The 14966-nt window shown below is 37.7% G+C and overlaps 1 protein-coding gene across 2 annotated transcripts in view; it reads left to right on the top strand.

Annotated features, from left to right (window-relative positions):
* The window catches only part of TXNDC16 (thioredoxin domain containing 16), a 131180-nt gene that overhangs the window by 72869 nt on the left and 43345 nt on the right, over window positions 1-14966 (top strand). For both annotated transcript variants that reach the window (XM_025393016.1, XM_025393017.1), the window contains 4 exons: window positions 300-443; window positions 972-1031; window positions 12363-12531; window positions 12871-13007. In XM_025393016.1, the coding sequence (XP_025248801.1) occupies window positions 300-443; window positions 972-1031; window positions 12363-12531; window positions 12871-13007 (510 nt within the window). The remainder of the gene's footprint in view (window positions 1-299; window positions 444-971; window positions 1032-12362; window positions 12532-12870; window positions 13008-14966) is intronic.

Raw genomic sequence — 14966 nt, 5'->3', positions numbered from 1 at the left:
GATCGTCCGGCACTCCCCAGTGAGATGAACCCAGTACCTCAGTTGAAAATGCAGAAATCACCGGTCTTCTGTGTCGCTCGCGCTGGGAGTTGGAGACTGGAGCTGTTCCTATTCGGCCATCTTGCTCCGCCCCCCCCAACTGGAAAGTTTTTTAAATATCATGCGTCCTAACTATTAAGATAGGATGAATTCAAAAGTTTGTATAAAGTACTGAATTCTTACATGCTTCCTATGAGAAGAGCTTAAATAGTTTTCATTATACATCAATATTTAAATTAATTTCTTTTCCAACATTTCAGATGTTCAGGATGATGAAGTGGCAGAAACTGTTTTCAGAGATAGGAAGAGAAAATTACCTTTGGAACTCACAGTGGAACTAACAGAAGAAACATTTAATGCAACAGTGATGGCTTCTGACAGCATAGTACTCTTCTATGCTGGTTGTGAGTATGACCCTTTAGAGGAGACTATTACATATTAGGACATTTAAAAACACAGATTTAATTTTTGGCATTCCATGTATTGCATGTTGTAAAATGAAATTGCTTTCGTATGTCTCAAGTAGACTGTGTGCATGGAAGCATTTACTTTTGATTCTGGGATTGTGCAATTTATTTATATCTGATTTACAAATTAAAGGTTAATGATTAAACTAGATGTTCATTAATTTTGAAAAATTGTGACTCACGCTAATGATTTTAACATATTATTATAGATTTATAGTGAGTATATTGCTTTTATCTTCAAATCATAGCTATTTAGCTATATTCCTTGCAGTACAAGTGCGGAAAATCAGTTGCTTTTGAAACTCTTAAGTGGTTGGACTATGTTAGTAGTAGAAATGTATAGTAGAATATTTCTGATTAACAATAATTTTGGGAAACCTCATAAATCTGTATATTTGTTACGTATCAGTGTGGATGCTTTGGAGATACACAGTAATATCTGTTGAATTTTTCATTTTCATGTAGGGCAAGCAGTATCCATGGCATTTTTGCAATCCTATGTTGATGTGGCAGTTAAACTGAAAGGTATTGTACTGTGCTATGCATGCTTATTATTCTGATTCTGAACTGTAGCTATTTGTAAAACTATGTCATGCAAAAAATGTAGAAAACCACATAAAATTTCAGGTTACTATGTTTGTGTCTCCAGGGTTAAGTTAATGAACCAGGAGTTTCAAGAGTACTTAGGAGCATTCACTTTGATTTGTCTTCATAGAACTGTGTTTAGTAGAACGTAGAGAGCCTATGTATTAAGTACTTGTGGCTACACAGTTAATCCAACAATCTTTTTGGTTCAAGTCGGTCATTCAGCAAGCATTTATGAGTGCCTATTCTGTGCCAGTTACTCCAGTTAAATACTGGAGATAAAAATTTGGCAGATTCAAGACCCAGTCTCATGGTCTAATGAGAGATCAAAGATCCCTGTGTTCTTGAAACTGTATAGTTTACTCCTCATGGATGGAATGCTTTTTAATATCCAGGATCTCTTTATGTTAACTATCCTATGAAACCTGATTTAATAGTGGGCAAATAAAGATCCAAGGAATGGACTTTAACTGAAAATATCTGTGCTACCATCTCAGCAAAGACATAGGGAAAAAGAGGGAGGCCTGTTAGAGAGGTAATAATGGATTAGGTGTGCTTAATGTAAGTTCCTTATGGTTAGGTAGTGTGCCTTATATCAGCCTACTGGGCTTGGCATATTGCCTTACATTGCAGAACATCTGGTTTTTAACAGTTGAATAAATGAATAATAGAGTTTCATAAATTTGTTTCATTTAATGGAAACTGGGTACTGATGTACAACTTATTTATACATTGACACTTTTGAAAACTCAAGAAATTGATTCCAGATACTCAAACCTAAGTGTATCATTCCTTTTTTTAAATTATTATTTTTTTTATTTGCATAGGTTATTGGGGAACAGGTGGTGTTTGGTTACATGAGTAAGTTCTTTGGTGGTGATTTGTGAGAGATTGGTGCACTCATCACCTGAGCAGTATATACTGTGCTGCACCCAATTTGTGACCTTTTATTCCTTACCCCTTTCCCACCCTTTCCCCTTGAGTCCCCACAGTCCATTTTGTCTTTCTTAGGCCTTTGCATCCTCATAGCTTAGCTATGTGAGTGAGAACATGTGATGTTTGGTTTTCCATTCCTGAGTTAGAATAATCATCTCCAGTCTCATCCCAGTTGCTGCAAATGCCATTAATTCATTCCTTTTTATGGCTGAGTAGTATTCCATTGTATACATATACACCACAGTTTCTTTGTCCACTCGTTGATTGATGAGCATTTGGGTTGGTTCCATGTTTGTACAGTTGCAAATTGTGCTGCTATAAATATGTGTGCCAGTATCTTTTTCACATAGTGACTTATTTTCCTCTGGGTAACCAGTAGTGGGATTGCTGGATCAAGTTCCTTTTAGTTCTTTAAGGAATCTCTACGCTATTTTCCATAGTGGTTGTATTAGTTTACATTCCCACCAGCAGTGTTGAAGAGTTCCCTGTTCATCACATCCATGCCAACATCTATTTTTAAAAAATTTTTTTGATTATGGCCATTCTTGCAGGAATAAGGTGGTATTGCGTTGTGGTTTTGAATTGTATTTCCCTGATCCTTGGTGATGTTGAGCATTTTTTCATGTTTATTGGCCATTTGCATCTCTTCTTTTGTAACTGTTTCTGTTCATGTCCTTAGCCCACTTTTTGATGGGAGTTTTTTTTTTTTCTTCTTGCTAATTTGTTTGAGTTCATTGTAGATTCTGGATATTAGTTTTTTGTCAGACGTATAGATTGTGAAGATCTTCTCCCATTCTGTGAGTTGTCTGTTACTCTGCTGACCGTTCCTTTTCCTGTGCAAAAGCTCTTTCATTTAATTAAGTCTCAGCTATTTATCTTTGTTTTTATTGCATTTGTTTTTGGGTCCTTGGTCATGAAATTCTTGTCTAAGCCAACATCTGGAAGGGTTTTTCCAGTGTTGTCTTCTTTTTTTTATAGAATTTTTATAGTTTCAGGTCTTAGATTTAAGTCTTTGATCTATCTTGAGTTGATTTTGTATAAGGTGAGAGGTGAGGATCCTGTTTCTCCTACATGTGGCTTGCCAATTGTCTCAGCACCATTTGTTGAAGAGGGTGTCTTTCCCCACTTTATATTTTTGTTTGCTTTGTTGAAGTTCAGTTGGCTGTAAGTATTAGGGTTTATTTCTTAGTTCTCTGTTTTGTTCCATTGGTCTATGTGCCAATTTTTATGCCAGTACCATGCTGTTTTGGTGACTCTGGCCTTATAGTTTGAAACAGGTAATGTGATGCCTCTAGATTTGTTCTTTTTGCTTAGTCTTACTTTGGGTATGTGGGCTCTTTTTTTGGTTCCATATGAATTTCAGGATTGTTTTTTCTAGTTCTGTGAAGAATGATGGTGGTATTTTGATGGGAATTGTGTTGAATTTGTAGATTGCTTTTGACAGTATGGTCATTTTGACAATACTGATTCTACCCATCCATTAACATGAGATGTGTTTCCATTTGTTTGTGTCATCCATGATTTCTTTCAGCAGTGTTTTGTAGTTTTCTCTGTAGAAGTCTTTCACCTCCTTGGTTAGGTATATTCCTAAGTATTTTTTCTTTTTTTTGCAGCTATTGTAAAAGAGGTTGAATTCTAGACTTGATGCTCAGCTTGGTTGCTGTTGGTGTATAGAAGAGCTATTGATTTGTGTACGTTGATTCTGTATCTGGAAACTTTGCTGAATTATTTTATCACTTCTAGGAACTTTCTGGATGAGTCTTTAGGGTTTTCTAGATAAACAGTCATATCATCACCGAACAGCGGCAGTTTGACTACTTCTTCACCAATCTGGATGCCTTTATTTCTTTCTCTTGTTTGAGTGCTATGGCTAGGGCTTCCAGTACTGTGGTGAAGAGGAGTGGTGAGAGTGGGCATCCTTGTCTTGTTCCAGTTCTCAGAGGGGAATGCTTTCAACTTTTCCCCATTCAGTATATGTTGGCTGTGGGTTTGTTATAGATGACTTTTATTACATTGAGGTATGTGTCTCGTATGCCAGTTTTGCTGAGAGTTTTAATCATAGAGGAATGCTGGATTTTATCGAATGCTTTTTCTGCATCTATTGAGATGATCATGTGATTTTTGTTTTTGATTCTGTTTATGTGGTGTATCGCATTTATTGACTTGTGTATTTTAATTATCCCTGCATCCCTGGTATGAAACCCACTTGATCATGGTGGATTATCCTTTTGATATGTTGTTGGATTCAGTTAGCTAGTGCGTTGTTGAGGATTATAGCATCTACGTTCATCAGGGATATTGGTCTGTAGTTTTCTTTTTTGGTTATGTCTTTTCCTGGTTTCGGTATTAGGGTAATACTGGTGTCATAGAATGATTTCGCGAGGGTTCCCTTTTCCTCTATCTTGTGGAATAGTGTCAGTAGGATTGGTACCAATTCTTCTTTGAATGTCTGGTAGGATTCTGCTGTGAATCTGTCTTGTCCTGGACTTTTTTTTGTTGGTAATTTTGTTACCATTTCAATTTCACTGGTTGTTATTGGACTGTTCAGAGTAGCTAATTCTTCCTGATTTAAGCTAGGAAGGTTGTATCTTTCCAGGAATTTATCCATCTCCTCTAGGTTTTCCAGTTTATGCCCATAAAGGTGTTCTGAATTATCTTTTGTATTTCTGTGGTGTCAGTGTGATATCTCCCATTTCGTTTCTAATAGAGCTTATTTGGATTTCGTCTTTTCTTTTCTTGGTTAATCCTGCTAATGGTCTATCAGTTTTATTTTTCTTTGCAAAGAACCAGCTTTTTGTTTCATTTATCTTTTGTATTTTTGTTGTTGTTATTTCAATTTCATTTAGTTCTGCCCTGATCTTGGTTATTTCCTTTCTTCTGCTGGGTTCAGACTTGGTTTGTTCTTGTTTCTCTAATTCCTTGAGGTGTGACCTTAGATTGTCTGTCTGTGCTCTTTCAGACTTTGATGTAAGCGGTTAGGGCTATGAACTTTCCTCTTAGCACTGCCTTTACTATATCCCAGAAGTTTTGATAGGTTGTGTCACTATTGTCATTCAGTTTGAAGAATTTTTAAATTTCCATCATGATTTCATTTTTGACCCAGTGATCATTCAGGAACAAGTTATTTAATTTCCATATATTTGCATGTTTTTGAAGGTTCCTTCTGGAGTTGATTTCCAGTTTTATTCCACTGTGGTCTGAAAGAGTACTTGATATAATTTCAATTTTCTTGAATTTATTGAGGCTCATTTTGTGGCCTCTATCATATAGTCTATCTTGGAGAAAGTTCCATGCACTGTTGAATAGAAAGTGTATTCTGTGGTTGTTGGGTAGAATGTTCTGTAAATACCTGTTAAGTCCATTTGTACCAGGGTATACTTTAAAGCCATTGTTTCTTTGTTGACCTTCTGTCTTGATGACCTGTCTAGTGCTGTCAGTGGACTATTGTAGTCTCCCACTATTATTATGTTGCTATCTCATTTCATAGGTCTATTAGTAATTGCTTTATAAATTTAGGTGCTCCAATGTTAGGTGCATATATATTTAGGATTGTGATATTTTCCTGTTGGACAAGGCCTTTTATCATTACATAATGACCCTCTTTGTCTTTTTTATAACTGCTGTTGCTTTAAAGTTTGTTTTGTCTGATATAAGAATAGCTACCCCTGCTCGCTTTTGGTGTCCATTTGCATGGAAGGTCTTTTTCCATCCCTTTACCTTAAGTTTATGTGAGTCTTTATGTGTTAGGTGTGTCTCTTGAAGGTAGCAGATTGTTGGTTGGTGAATTCTTATCCATTCTGCAATTCTGTGTGTTTTAAGTGGAGCTACTTTAGGCCATTTACATTCAATGTTAGTATTGAGATGTGAGATACCATTCCATTCATCATGCTATTTGTTGCCTGTATACCTTTTTTAAAAATTGTGTTTGTTTTGTAGGTCATGTGAGATTTATGCTTTAAAGAGGTTCTTTTTTGATGTGTTTCCAGGGTTTGTTTCAAGATCTAGAGCGCCTTTTAGCAGTTCTTGTAGTGCTGGCTTGGTAGTGACGAATTCTCTCAGTGTTTGTCTGAAAAATACTGTATCTTTCCTTCACTTAGGAAGCTTAGTTTTGGTGGGTACAAAATTCTTGGCTGATAATTGTTTTGTTTGAAGAGGCTGAAGATAGGATCCCAATCCCTTCTAGCTTGTAGAGTTTCTGCTGAGAAATCTGCTATTAATCTGATAGTTTTCCTTTATATGTTACCTGATGTTTTGCGTCACAGCTCTTAAGATTCTTTCATTTGTCTTAACTTTAGATAACCTGATGACAGTGTGCCCAGGCATTGATCTTTTTGTGATGAATTTCCCAGGTGTTTTTTGGGCTTCTTGTACTTGGATGCCTAGTTCTCTAGCAAGGCTGGGGAAGTTTTCCTTGATTATTCCCCCAAATATATTTTCCAAATAGATTTCTCTTCTTTCTCAAGAACGCTGATTATTTAGGTTTGGTTGTTTAGCATAATCCCAAACTTCTTGGAGGCTTTGTTCATATTTTCTTATTTTTTTGTCTTTGTTGCATTGGGTTAATTCGAAAACCTTGTCTTCGAGCTCTGAAGTTCTTTCTTCTGCTTGTTTGATTCTATTGCTGAGACTTTCCAGAGCATTTTGCATTTCTGTAAGTGCGTCTATTGTTTCGTGAAGGTTTGATTGATTTTTATTTATGCTATCTATTTCATTGAATATTTCTTCCTTCTTGTATAATTTTTTTCAATGTCCTTACATTGGGCTTTGCCTTTCTCTGGCACCTCCCTGATTAGCTGAGTAACTAAGCTTCTGAATTCTCTTTCAGGTAGATCAGGGATTTCTTCTTGGTTTGGATCCCTTGATGGAGAGCTAGTGTGATTTTTTTGGGGATGAGGTGAAGAATCTTGTTTTGTCATATTACCAGAGTTGGTTTTCTGGTTCCTTCTCAGTTGGGTAGGCTCTGTCAGAGGGAAGGTCTAGGGCTCAAAGCTGTTGTTCAGTTCCTTTTGTCCCATAGGGTGTTCCCTTGATGCAGTACTCTTTCCCTTTTCCTAGGGGTATGGCTTCCTGAGAGCCAAGCTATAGTCATTGTTATCTGTCTTCTGGATCTAGCAACCCAGCAAGTCTACCAGACTCCAGGCTGGTACTTGGGGTTGTCTACACAGAGTCCTGTGATGTGAACCATCTGTGGGTCTCTCAGCCATGGATACTGGCACCTGTTCCAGTGGAGGTGTCAGAAGGGCAAAATGGACTCTGCGAGGGTCCTTAGCTTTGGTTGATTAATGCACTATTTTTGTGCTGATTTACCTCCTGCTGGGAGGTGGCACTTTCAAGAGAGCATTGGCTTGAAAGTGCATTGGTGTCAGGAGGAACAGGCAGTGAGCAGGGCCCTATAACTCCCAAGAGTGTATGCCCTTTGTCTTCGGTTACCAGGGTGGGTAGGGGACCATTAGGTGGGGGCAGGGCTAGGCGTGCCTGAGCTCAGACTCTACTTGGGCAGGTCTTGCTGCGTCTGCTATGGGGGATGAGGGTGAGGTTCCCAGGTCAATGGAGTTATGTTCCTCAGAGGATTATGGCTGTCTTTGCTGTGTCATGCAGGTTGTCAGGGAAGTGGAGGAAAGCAGTCACAGGCCTCACCCAGCTCCCATACAACCCAAAGGGCCAGTCTCACTTCCACTGTGCCCCCACTCAAAAGCACCAAGTCTGTTTGCAGGTAGTGGGTGAACAGGGCTGAGAACCTGCCCTAGGCTACCTGCCTTCCAGCTGCAAAAATAAGTAAGGCTTTCTTTCTTCCCCAACCTGTGGCGTCTGCACACTGGATTCATGCCCTCCCCCGAGTTCTGGCCAGGAGACTTTTCGATTGGTTCAAATTGTTACAAAGTTCAGCTGGAGGTTTCTTTTTGCCTGTGGCCTTTTCTGAGTGCCTCCAGTAGCCCTCCTCAAGGACCCCTTGTGAGGTGAGGCACAGATGGCTTGGTAGGGCACCCAGCGAGCCCACAGGGATTTTCCTGCTGCTTCCTCTATCCGTGTATTTCACTTTTGTTCTGCTCTCTAAATTGACTCAGCTCCAGGTAAGGTCAGAATCTTCTCCCGTAATCTAGACCTTTAGGTTCCCCCATGGGGGTGTGTGTTTGGGGTGGATGATCTGCCTTTCCCACTTCCACAGTTTGAGTACTCACAGTATTTGGGGTGTCTCCCAGGTCCTGCAGGTGCAATCACTTCCTTCAGAGGGTCTGTCAGTTCTCTTGGCTCTCCTTATGTATTGCTGCAGTTTTGGAGCAAAAGTTCATGATGCGAGCCTCCACACGCTGTTCTGTCTGTCTCCATTCCTTTTATTACCCAACCACATTTGATCCAACTTTTGATTATTACTGAGTGAAGGGATAATTAAGTCTGTAGACACAACGATCTGTAACCTTTTTTTTGAGATGGAGTTTTGCTCTTGTTGCCCAGGCTGGAGTACAATGGTGTGATCTCAGCTCACTGCAACCTCCACCTCCTGGGTTCAAGTGATTCTTCTGCCTCAGCCTCCCAAGTAGCTGGGATTACAGGTGTGCACCACCATGCTTGGCTAATTTTTATATTTTTAGTAGCAACAGGGTCCAGGCTGGTCTCAAACTGCTGACCTCAAGTAACCTACCTGCCTTGGCTTCCCAGAGTGCTGGGATTATAGGCATGAGCCACTGCGCCTAGCCTCTAATCATTTTTTAAAGAAGCAAATCCTCTTACTTGCTTTCATATTTTCCTTTATGCAAGGCAAGTTGCAATCTACAGACAAATTTAAGTTTTCTTCTTTTAGATTCTCTAGCCTTATTGGCAAATACTTAGAAGAAAAGCAATGAAGGAGAAAATATAAATCATAATGAAGTAGTGATTGGATAATATTCCTCAAGAATATGATTAATTATCCCTCTCTCCACCCCATTTAATTAGACACAAGATGAAAATGGAAAAAGATTTCCTTGCATTCTTTTCTATTAATGACCAAATAAAGAGACTACCTGTCTCCTTAATGCAAGGGCTCAGAGTTGTATGTGTTTGTAGAATAAAAAAGTAGATAAGCAATCCGGGACTTGTTTTCCTTTTCATTCACTATGTTCTTTATGAATAACAATTTTTTTTGGTAATCAGATATCAGAATGGATTATTTTGGAAGTTCAGGGAACTTAATGTAGAAATGCGTTGCATAGGTAATTACAATGTTTTGTGTTTATGTTGAAGCCTACACTATAACTTTATAAATTAGGAAAATATAATAATACCTTGGGCATTTAGTTCTATCATCTGTCTTTCTGACAGATCTGACTTTGTGGGAAAAAGCCATTTGTATCTCTTAGTCCAAGACAATGAAGAATGTTTTTTACTCTGTCACAAGGTGGCAGCAAATGTCAAAATTTTATACTTACATAATACCTGTATCTAAAATAATCTGGTTTTTCCTTTAAATTAGGAACCTATTTGAAATTACTGCATTGATAAAGTATATGGGATGTAATACTATAGGCATCTTAGAATATTAGACTATTTTAATTGAAACATGAATAAATATTGGAACCATTTTACAGGAATAAAAATAAAACTTTTAAATTGATAACTTCAGTATAACTTTTAATGATATGTATCAGTATTTTCTGGTTTTAAAAATAACATCAAAATTTTCCATTTCAACTGTAGGGACAAAGGAATAATCACATTTTTAGCAGTAGTAGACATACTGAGGATGCTTGTTGAAAGGAAAGCACTGCAGCTGGAAGAGCACTATATTCTGTACTTGGATGGCAAAATATATAACATGGCACTTTGTATAAACAAGCATCACCAGATGTTTATTGATGAAATTGAAGCAGCTGCGTTGTCTGGGGTGTATACCCTGGGGTTTGTTGTCATGCACCAGGAAAATTTAGGAAACGGACACACACAAGGAGTTTAGGAGCAGTTTAATAGAGAGAAGAGAAAGAGAAACAGCTTCCTCTACAGAGGAAGGGGTCTCCAAGCAGAAAGGACTGGCTGGCAGCGAATGTGTCGAGTTTTATAGTCCAGTTTTAGAAGGTGGTGTCTGATTTACATAGGACTCATAGATTGGTTCACTCAGGTATGATGTTTACACAGTGGCACAGGAAAGTCTGGTCGACCCACCTTAATCTTATACAAATGGGCTTTCCAAAAGTTGTCTGGGGCCATCTTGTCTGCTCCTTATGGAACACATGCCTGGCAGAGAAGGGAAGACCGAGCAGCCATGTTGAAAACGTCTAGTCCTTAGTTCCTGCCAGTACGTGCAGACTTCCAGCTTGCAGGCTGCTCTTTGTTAGAAAAAGATTTGGGGCTGCTTTTCATTAAAAAGAAAAACCTTACCGAGGACTCCCATACCCTTGCTATCTGCCTAAGTGATTTCTTCTTAACTCCTGTATCAAAATGATTAAAACAAGGATAAGAGAATTTTGATAGGAAGTAACTTAGCAGGTCTGATGTGGGAAGAAATAAGGATTTATATTTGTTTATATGCTCATACAAAATTCAAGTATTAATATCCTTTAATGTAAGAATTTAAAATTTATGAAGAAATATCAATGTACATTTTACACATTTTTACTGGGTACATACTGTGTAATAGACACTGTGCTAGGCAGTGGGTATATAGTGGTGAATAAGACAAAGGCCGGGCGCCATGGCTCGTGCCTGTAATCCCAGCACTTTGGAAGGCTGAGGCAGGCGGATCACGAGGCCAGGAGATCAGGACCATCCTAGGTGAAATCCCATCTCTACTAAAAAATAGAAAAAATTAGCCGGGCACGGTGCTGGGCACCTGTAGTCTCAGCTACTCGGGAGGCTGAGGCAGGAGAATGGCGCGAACCCGGGAGGCAGAGCTTGCAGTGAGTCGAGATTGCTCCAGCCTGGGCTACAGAGTGAGACTCCATCTCAAAAAAAAAAAAAAAAAATTAAAATTAAAATTAAAAAAATTTGGTGATAAAATATTAAAATATCACATTCACAATTTTAATCATAAGATTAAGTTACATTTAGACTATATTCTAAATTGATACACAAAGATTCCTTCTTTGGTCTAGTATGATACTAAATTTTATTTTTTATTAGAATTTATTCTTTTGAGTTGTATGGTGCTTATTTTATTTAGCATTTGATCTCTTTCCACATAGCGATTTATAATATTTTAGATAACTTTACACGTTTTATTATAGAGCAAGTAGGAATTTCTGTTTGAGATTCTACTATGTGTTTTCTTAGGCTGAAAAGAAATTATAATATTTAGACAGGTTAGGTGTCTGAAGTCCTATGTGAGTTTCACATATGTCATTTATTCACATGCCTATTTAAGGTGCTGCAGGTGCTGGAAAATCAGTGATAAATAAACAGACACAGTCCCTGCTCTCACAGAGTTGTCTTGGTAGAGACACATTAATCAGATAATGAATAGTATATAATTACATAAGGAGATAAGGAAAGGAGCATGGTTCTATAATAGCCTATGTCAAGGGAACCTGATGTAGATCAGTGTGTCAGAGAAGGCTTCCTTGAAGTTGTACATGGTGAGAAAGATTTAAACTCTGCAAAGGTTAGTGGGGGTAAGCTGGTACCAAAACAGATTTGAGTTTTGAAAAGATATCTCTAGTATTAGTGTAGAGACACTGAATTCAAGGAGATGAATTAGAAGCCTATTGTAGTTATCCAGGAGAAATAACAACTTGAGTAGTGGCAGTGAAGAGAAATGGACAGTAATTAGAGATACTAAAAATTTAGGTGGTAAAATTGAAAGAACATGCTGATTAATTAATAGGCATGAAGGGCTTGGGAATGGGGAGGTATGAAAGATGAAGCTTTGTTTTTTTGAGTTGCACAAGAGCAGCAACATTTACCAACAAACACAGAAAAGAAACCATATATGGTTTTAGACTTGTTGAGTTTGAGGAGGTTTCCATTCAAAGGAAAACAGAATATAGTAAGGATACATGGGTCTTTTGGAACTACAAGGAGGTTGGGCCAAAGACATAAATACAGGATTCATTAGATTATCTGTGGTTATTGAGGTTGTGTAGGAAGAGAGTGAAGAAAAACAAGAGAAGGCAGCTTAAGCTGAGCCTTGAAGGACTCCCAACTCTACTGGCTGAAGAGCCAACAAAAGGGAACAAAGAGGAGAAACTAGAAGGGAAAAGGCCAATAGGGGATGGTGTTGCAAAGATCAAGGCAAGAGAGTGTTTAAGCAGGAGTGTTTCATGCTGAGAGGTTAAAATAAGAATGGGATAGAAATATATTGAAAATCCTAAGCAAATGCATTTTCTACAATTAGTAATTACAAATGTGCATTTTCCTTTTATTTAGGCACATCTACTATGCTTCTTACTAGAATAAACTGTGCAGATTGGTCTGATGTATGTACTAAGCAAAATGTTACTGAATTTCCTATTCTAAAGATGTACAAGAAAGGGGAGAACCCAGTATCTTACGCTGGAATGTTAGGTACCAAAGATCTCCTAAAATTTATCCAGCTGTAAGTATTCAGCTTCATTATAAGATCTTTAAATGTTTAGGTCTTTAGAAGTTCTAATTCTCAGACTTTGCTAACACTTTAAATAGGTTAAGGAGGATACTAGAATTGAGATCACAAAATAAATATTCATGAGAGTCTATGTACATTTCGTCACTTTTGGGGAGACAGTAATTTTGTTTAATGAGTCTGATTTTCTTTAAGAATAATATTTAATTTTCTATATTTTGTAAGATATTTATCCTATGTAATATATTGTTTGCTATGTTTAGTATGCTTTTTTTTTACAAACTGAAAATATCTTTAAAAATTAATTTTTAATATAGCTATATATTTATCCAGCAATAGGATTTCATATCCAGTGAATATAACATCGATTCAAGAAGCAGAAGAATATTTAAGTGGGGAATTATATAAAGACCTGATCTCCTATTCTAGTGTGTCAGTACTGGGACTATTTAGTCCAACCATGACAACAGGTAAGTAGAGCTGAGCTTTTAAATTATACAGTACAGTATATCATTGCTTGCTAGTTTTATTTTTTAAGAATATCTTTTTAAATTATAGAGAATTTCAAAATTATGCAGAAGTTTGAAGAAAAATAAAATACTGTAAGCTAATTATTCAGAGACAATGTTAAATTTTGATGTCATTTCTTCCATCTTTTTTCTGTGTACCTACATATTACATATTTATGGATGTTTTAACATAATTGGGCTAAAGCTGTGTATCTAGGTTAGAATCTTGTTTTTTTTTTTTTGAAACGGAAAACGGAGTCTCGCTCTGTCACCAAGCTGGTGTGCAGTGGCGTGATCTTGGCTCACTGCGACCTCTGCCTTCTGGGTTCAAGTGATTTTCCTGCCTCAGCCTCCCGAGTAGCTGGGACTACAGTTGTGCACCACTATGCCCAGCTAATTTTTGTGTTTTTAGTAGAGACGAGGTTTCACCATGTTGGCCAGGATGGTCTCGATTTCTTGACCTCGTCATCCGCCTGCCTTGGCCTCCCAAAGTGGTGGAATTACAGGCATGAGCCACCGTGCCCAGCCAGAATCTTATTTTTATTTAACATTACAGTGATGTATTGATATTCTTCATGAACGTTATGGCTGCATAATATTTGGTGAACATATATATATATCAAAACGTATTTAAATTTTTTTTTTTTTTTTTTTTTGAGACAAGGTCTTGCTCTGTCACCTAGGCTGGAGTGCAATGGCGTGATCTCAGCTCACTGCACCCTCTGCTTCCGGGGCTCAAGCAATCCTCCCACCTCAACCTCCTGAGTAGCTGGGACCACAGACATGTGCCACCATGCCTGGCTAATTTTTTGTGTTTTTGTAGAGACGGGATTTCACCATGTTGCCCAGGCTGGTCTTTAACTTCTGAGCTCAAGCTATCCACGCACCTTGGCCTGCCAAAGTGTTGGGATTACAGATGTGAGCCACCATACCTGGCCTTTTTTAACTGTTTACAAACTGTATTTGTACTGTTTTGTTTTTTTTTTTTCCTTCCGTATGTGAAGAATATTTTTGAGTCTTTGTATGGATTTTAGACTATATAATGAGTTTAGATTCCCAGTAGAATAACTATGCCTTCTGTAAATTGTAAGTTGTATACATTACTCATTGGTTTTTTTTTGAGACAGGGTCTCTCCCTATTGCCCAAGTTGGGGTGCAGTGGCACAATCACAGCTCACTGCAGCCTCAACCTCCTGGGCTTAAGCGATCCTCCCACCTCAGCCTCCTGAGTAGCTAGGATTATAGACATGTGCCACCATGCTCACTAATTTTTTAATTTTTTGTAAAGACGAGGTCTCCCTGTGTTGCCCAGGCTGCTCTCAAACTCCTGGGCTCAAGCAGTCTTCCTGCCTTGGCCTTCCAAAGTGCTGGTAGTAAGGCATGAGCCACTGTGCTTGCCCACTCATTTTTTTAAATGGGGTTTTACTGTTTGTCTAATGAATTGGTGTGAGACCTTTGTACATTAAGGATAGTAAGCTTTTGTCATTTTGTTCCAGTTATTTTCCCTCAGTTTGTTATTTGTTCTTTAGCTTTGTTTAATGATAATTTTATGTATCACATTTAAAATTTTTTTAATCTATTGACTTTAAGATTTTTTCCATTGCTTTTAGCTATAAAAAAAAGCCTATCATTTTTGTCACCGAATATTCACTTGTATTTTTTCTTGCTTTAATTTACAGTATTTTCTTATTTTAATTTGTCTTGCTTTGTCTATTTTTTTAAAAAAATTTTTAATAAAATACACATAACATAAAATTTACCATCTTACCTGTTTTTAAGTGTCTATTTTACAAGTATTAAGTATATTCACATTGTTGTACAACTAATCTCCAGAATATTTTCATCTTGCAAAACTGAAACTCTATACCCATTAAACAACAGTTTTCATTTCATCCTCCTCCCAGGCCCTGGTAACCACCG

The sequence above is a fragment of the Theropithecus gelada genome, chromosome 7b (genome assembly GCF_003255815.1).
Source record: "Theropithecus gelada isolate Dixy chromosome 7b, Tgel_1.0, whole genome shotgun sequence".
NCBI classification, from domain to species: domain Eukaryota; kingdom Metazoa; phylum Chordata; class Mammalia; order Primates; family Cercopithecidae; genus Theropithecus; species Theropithecus gelada.
Note: the sequence above shows the minus strand (reverse complement) of the source record. Positions and strands in the feature narration are given on the sequence as shown.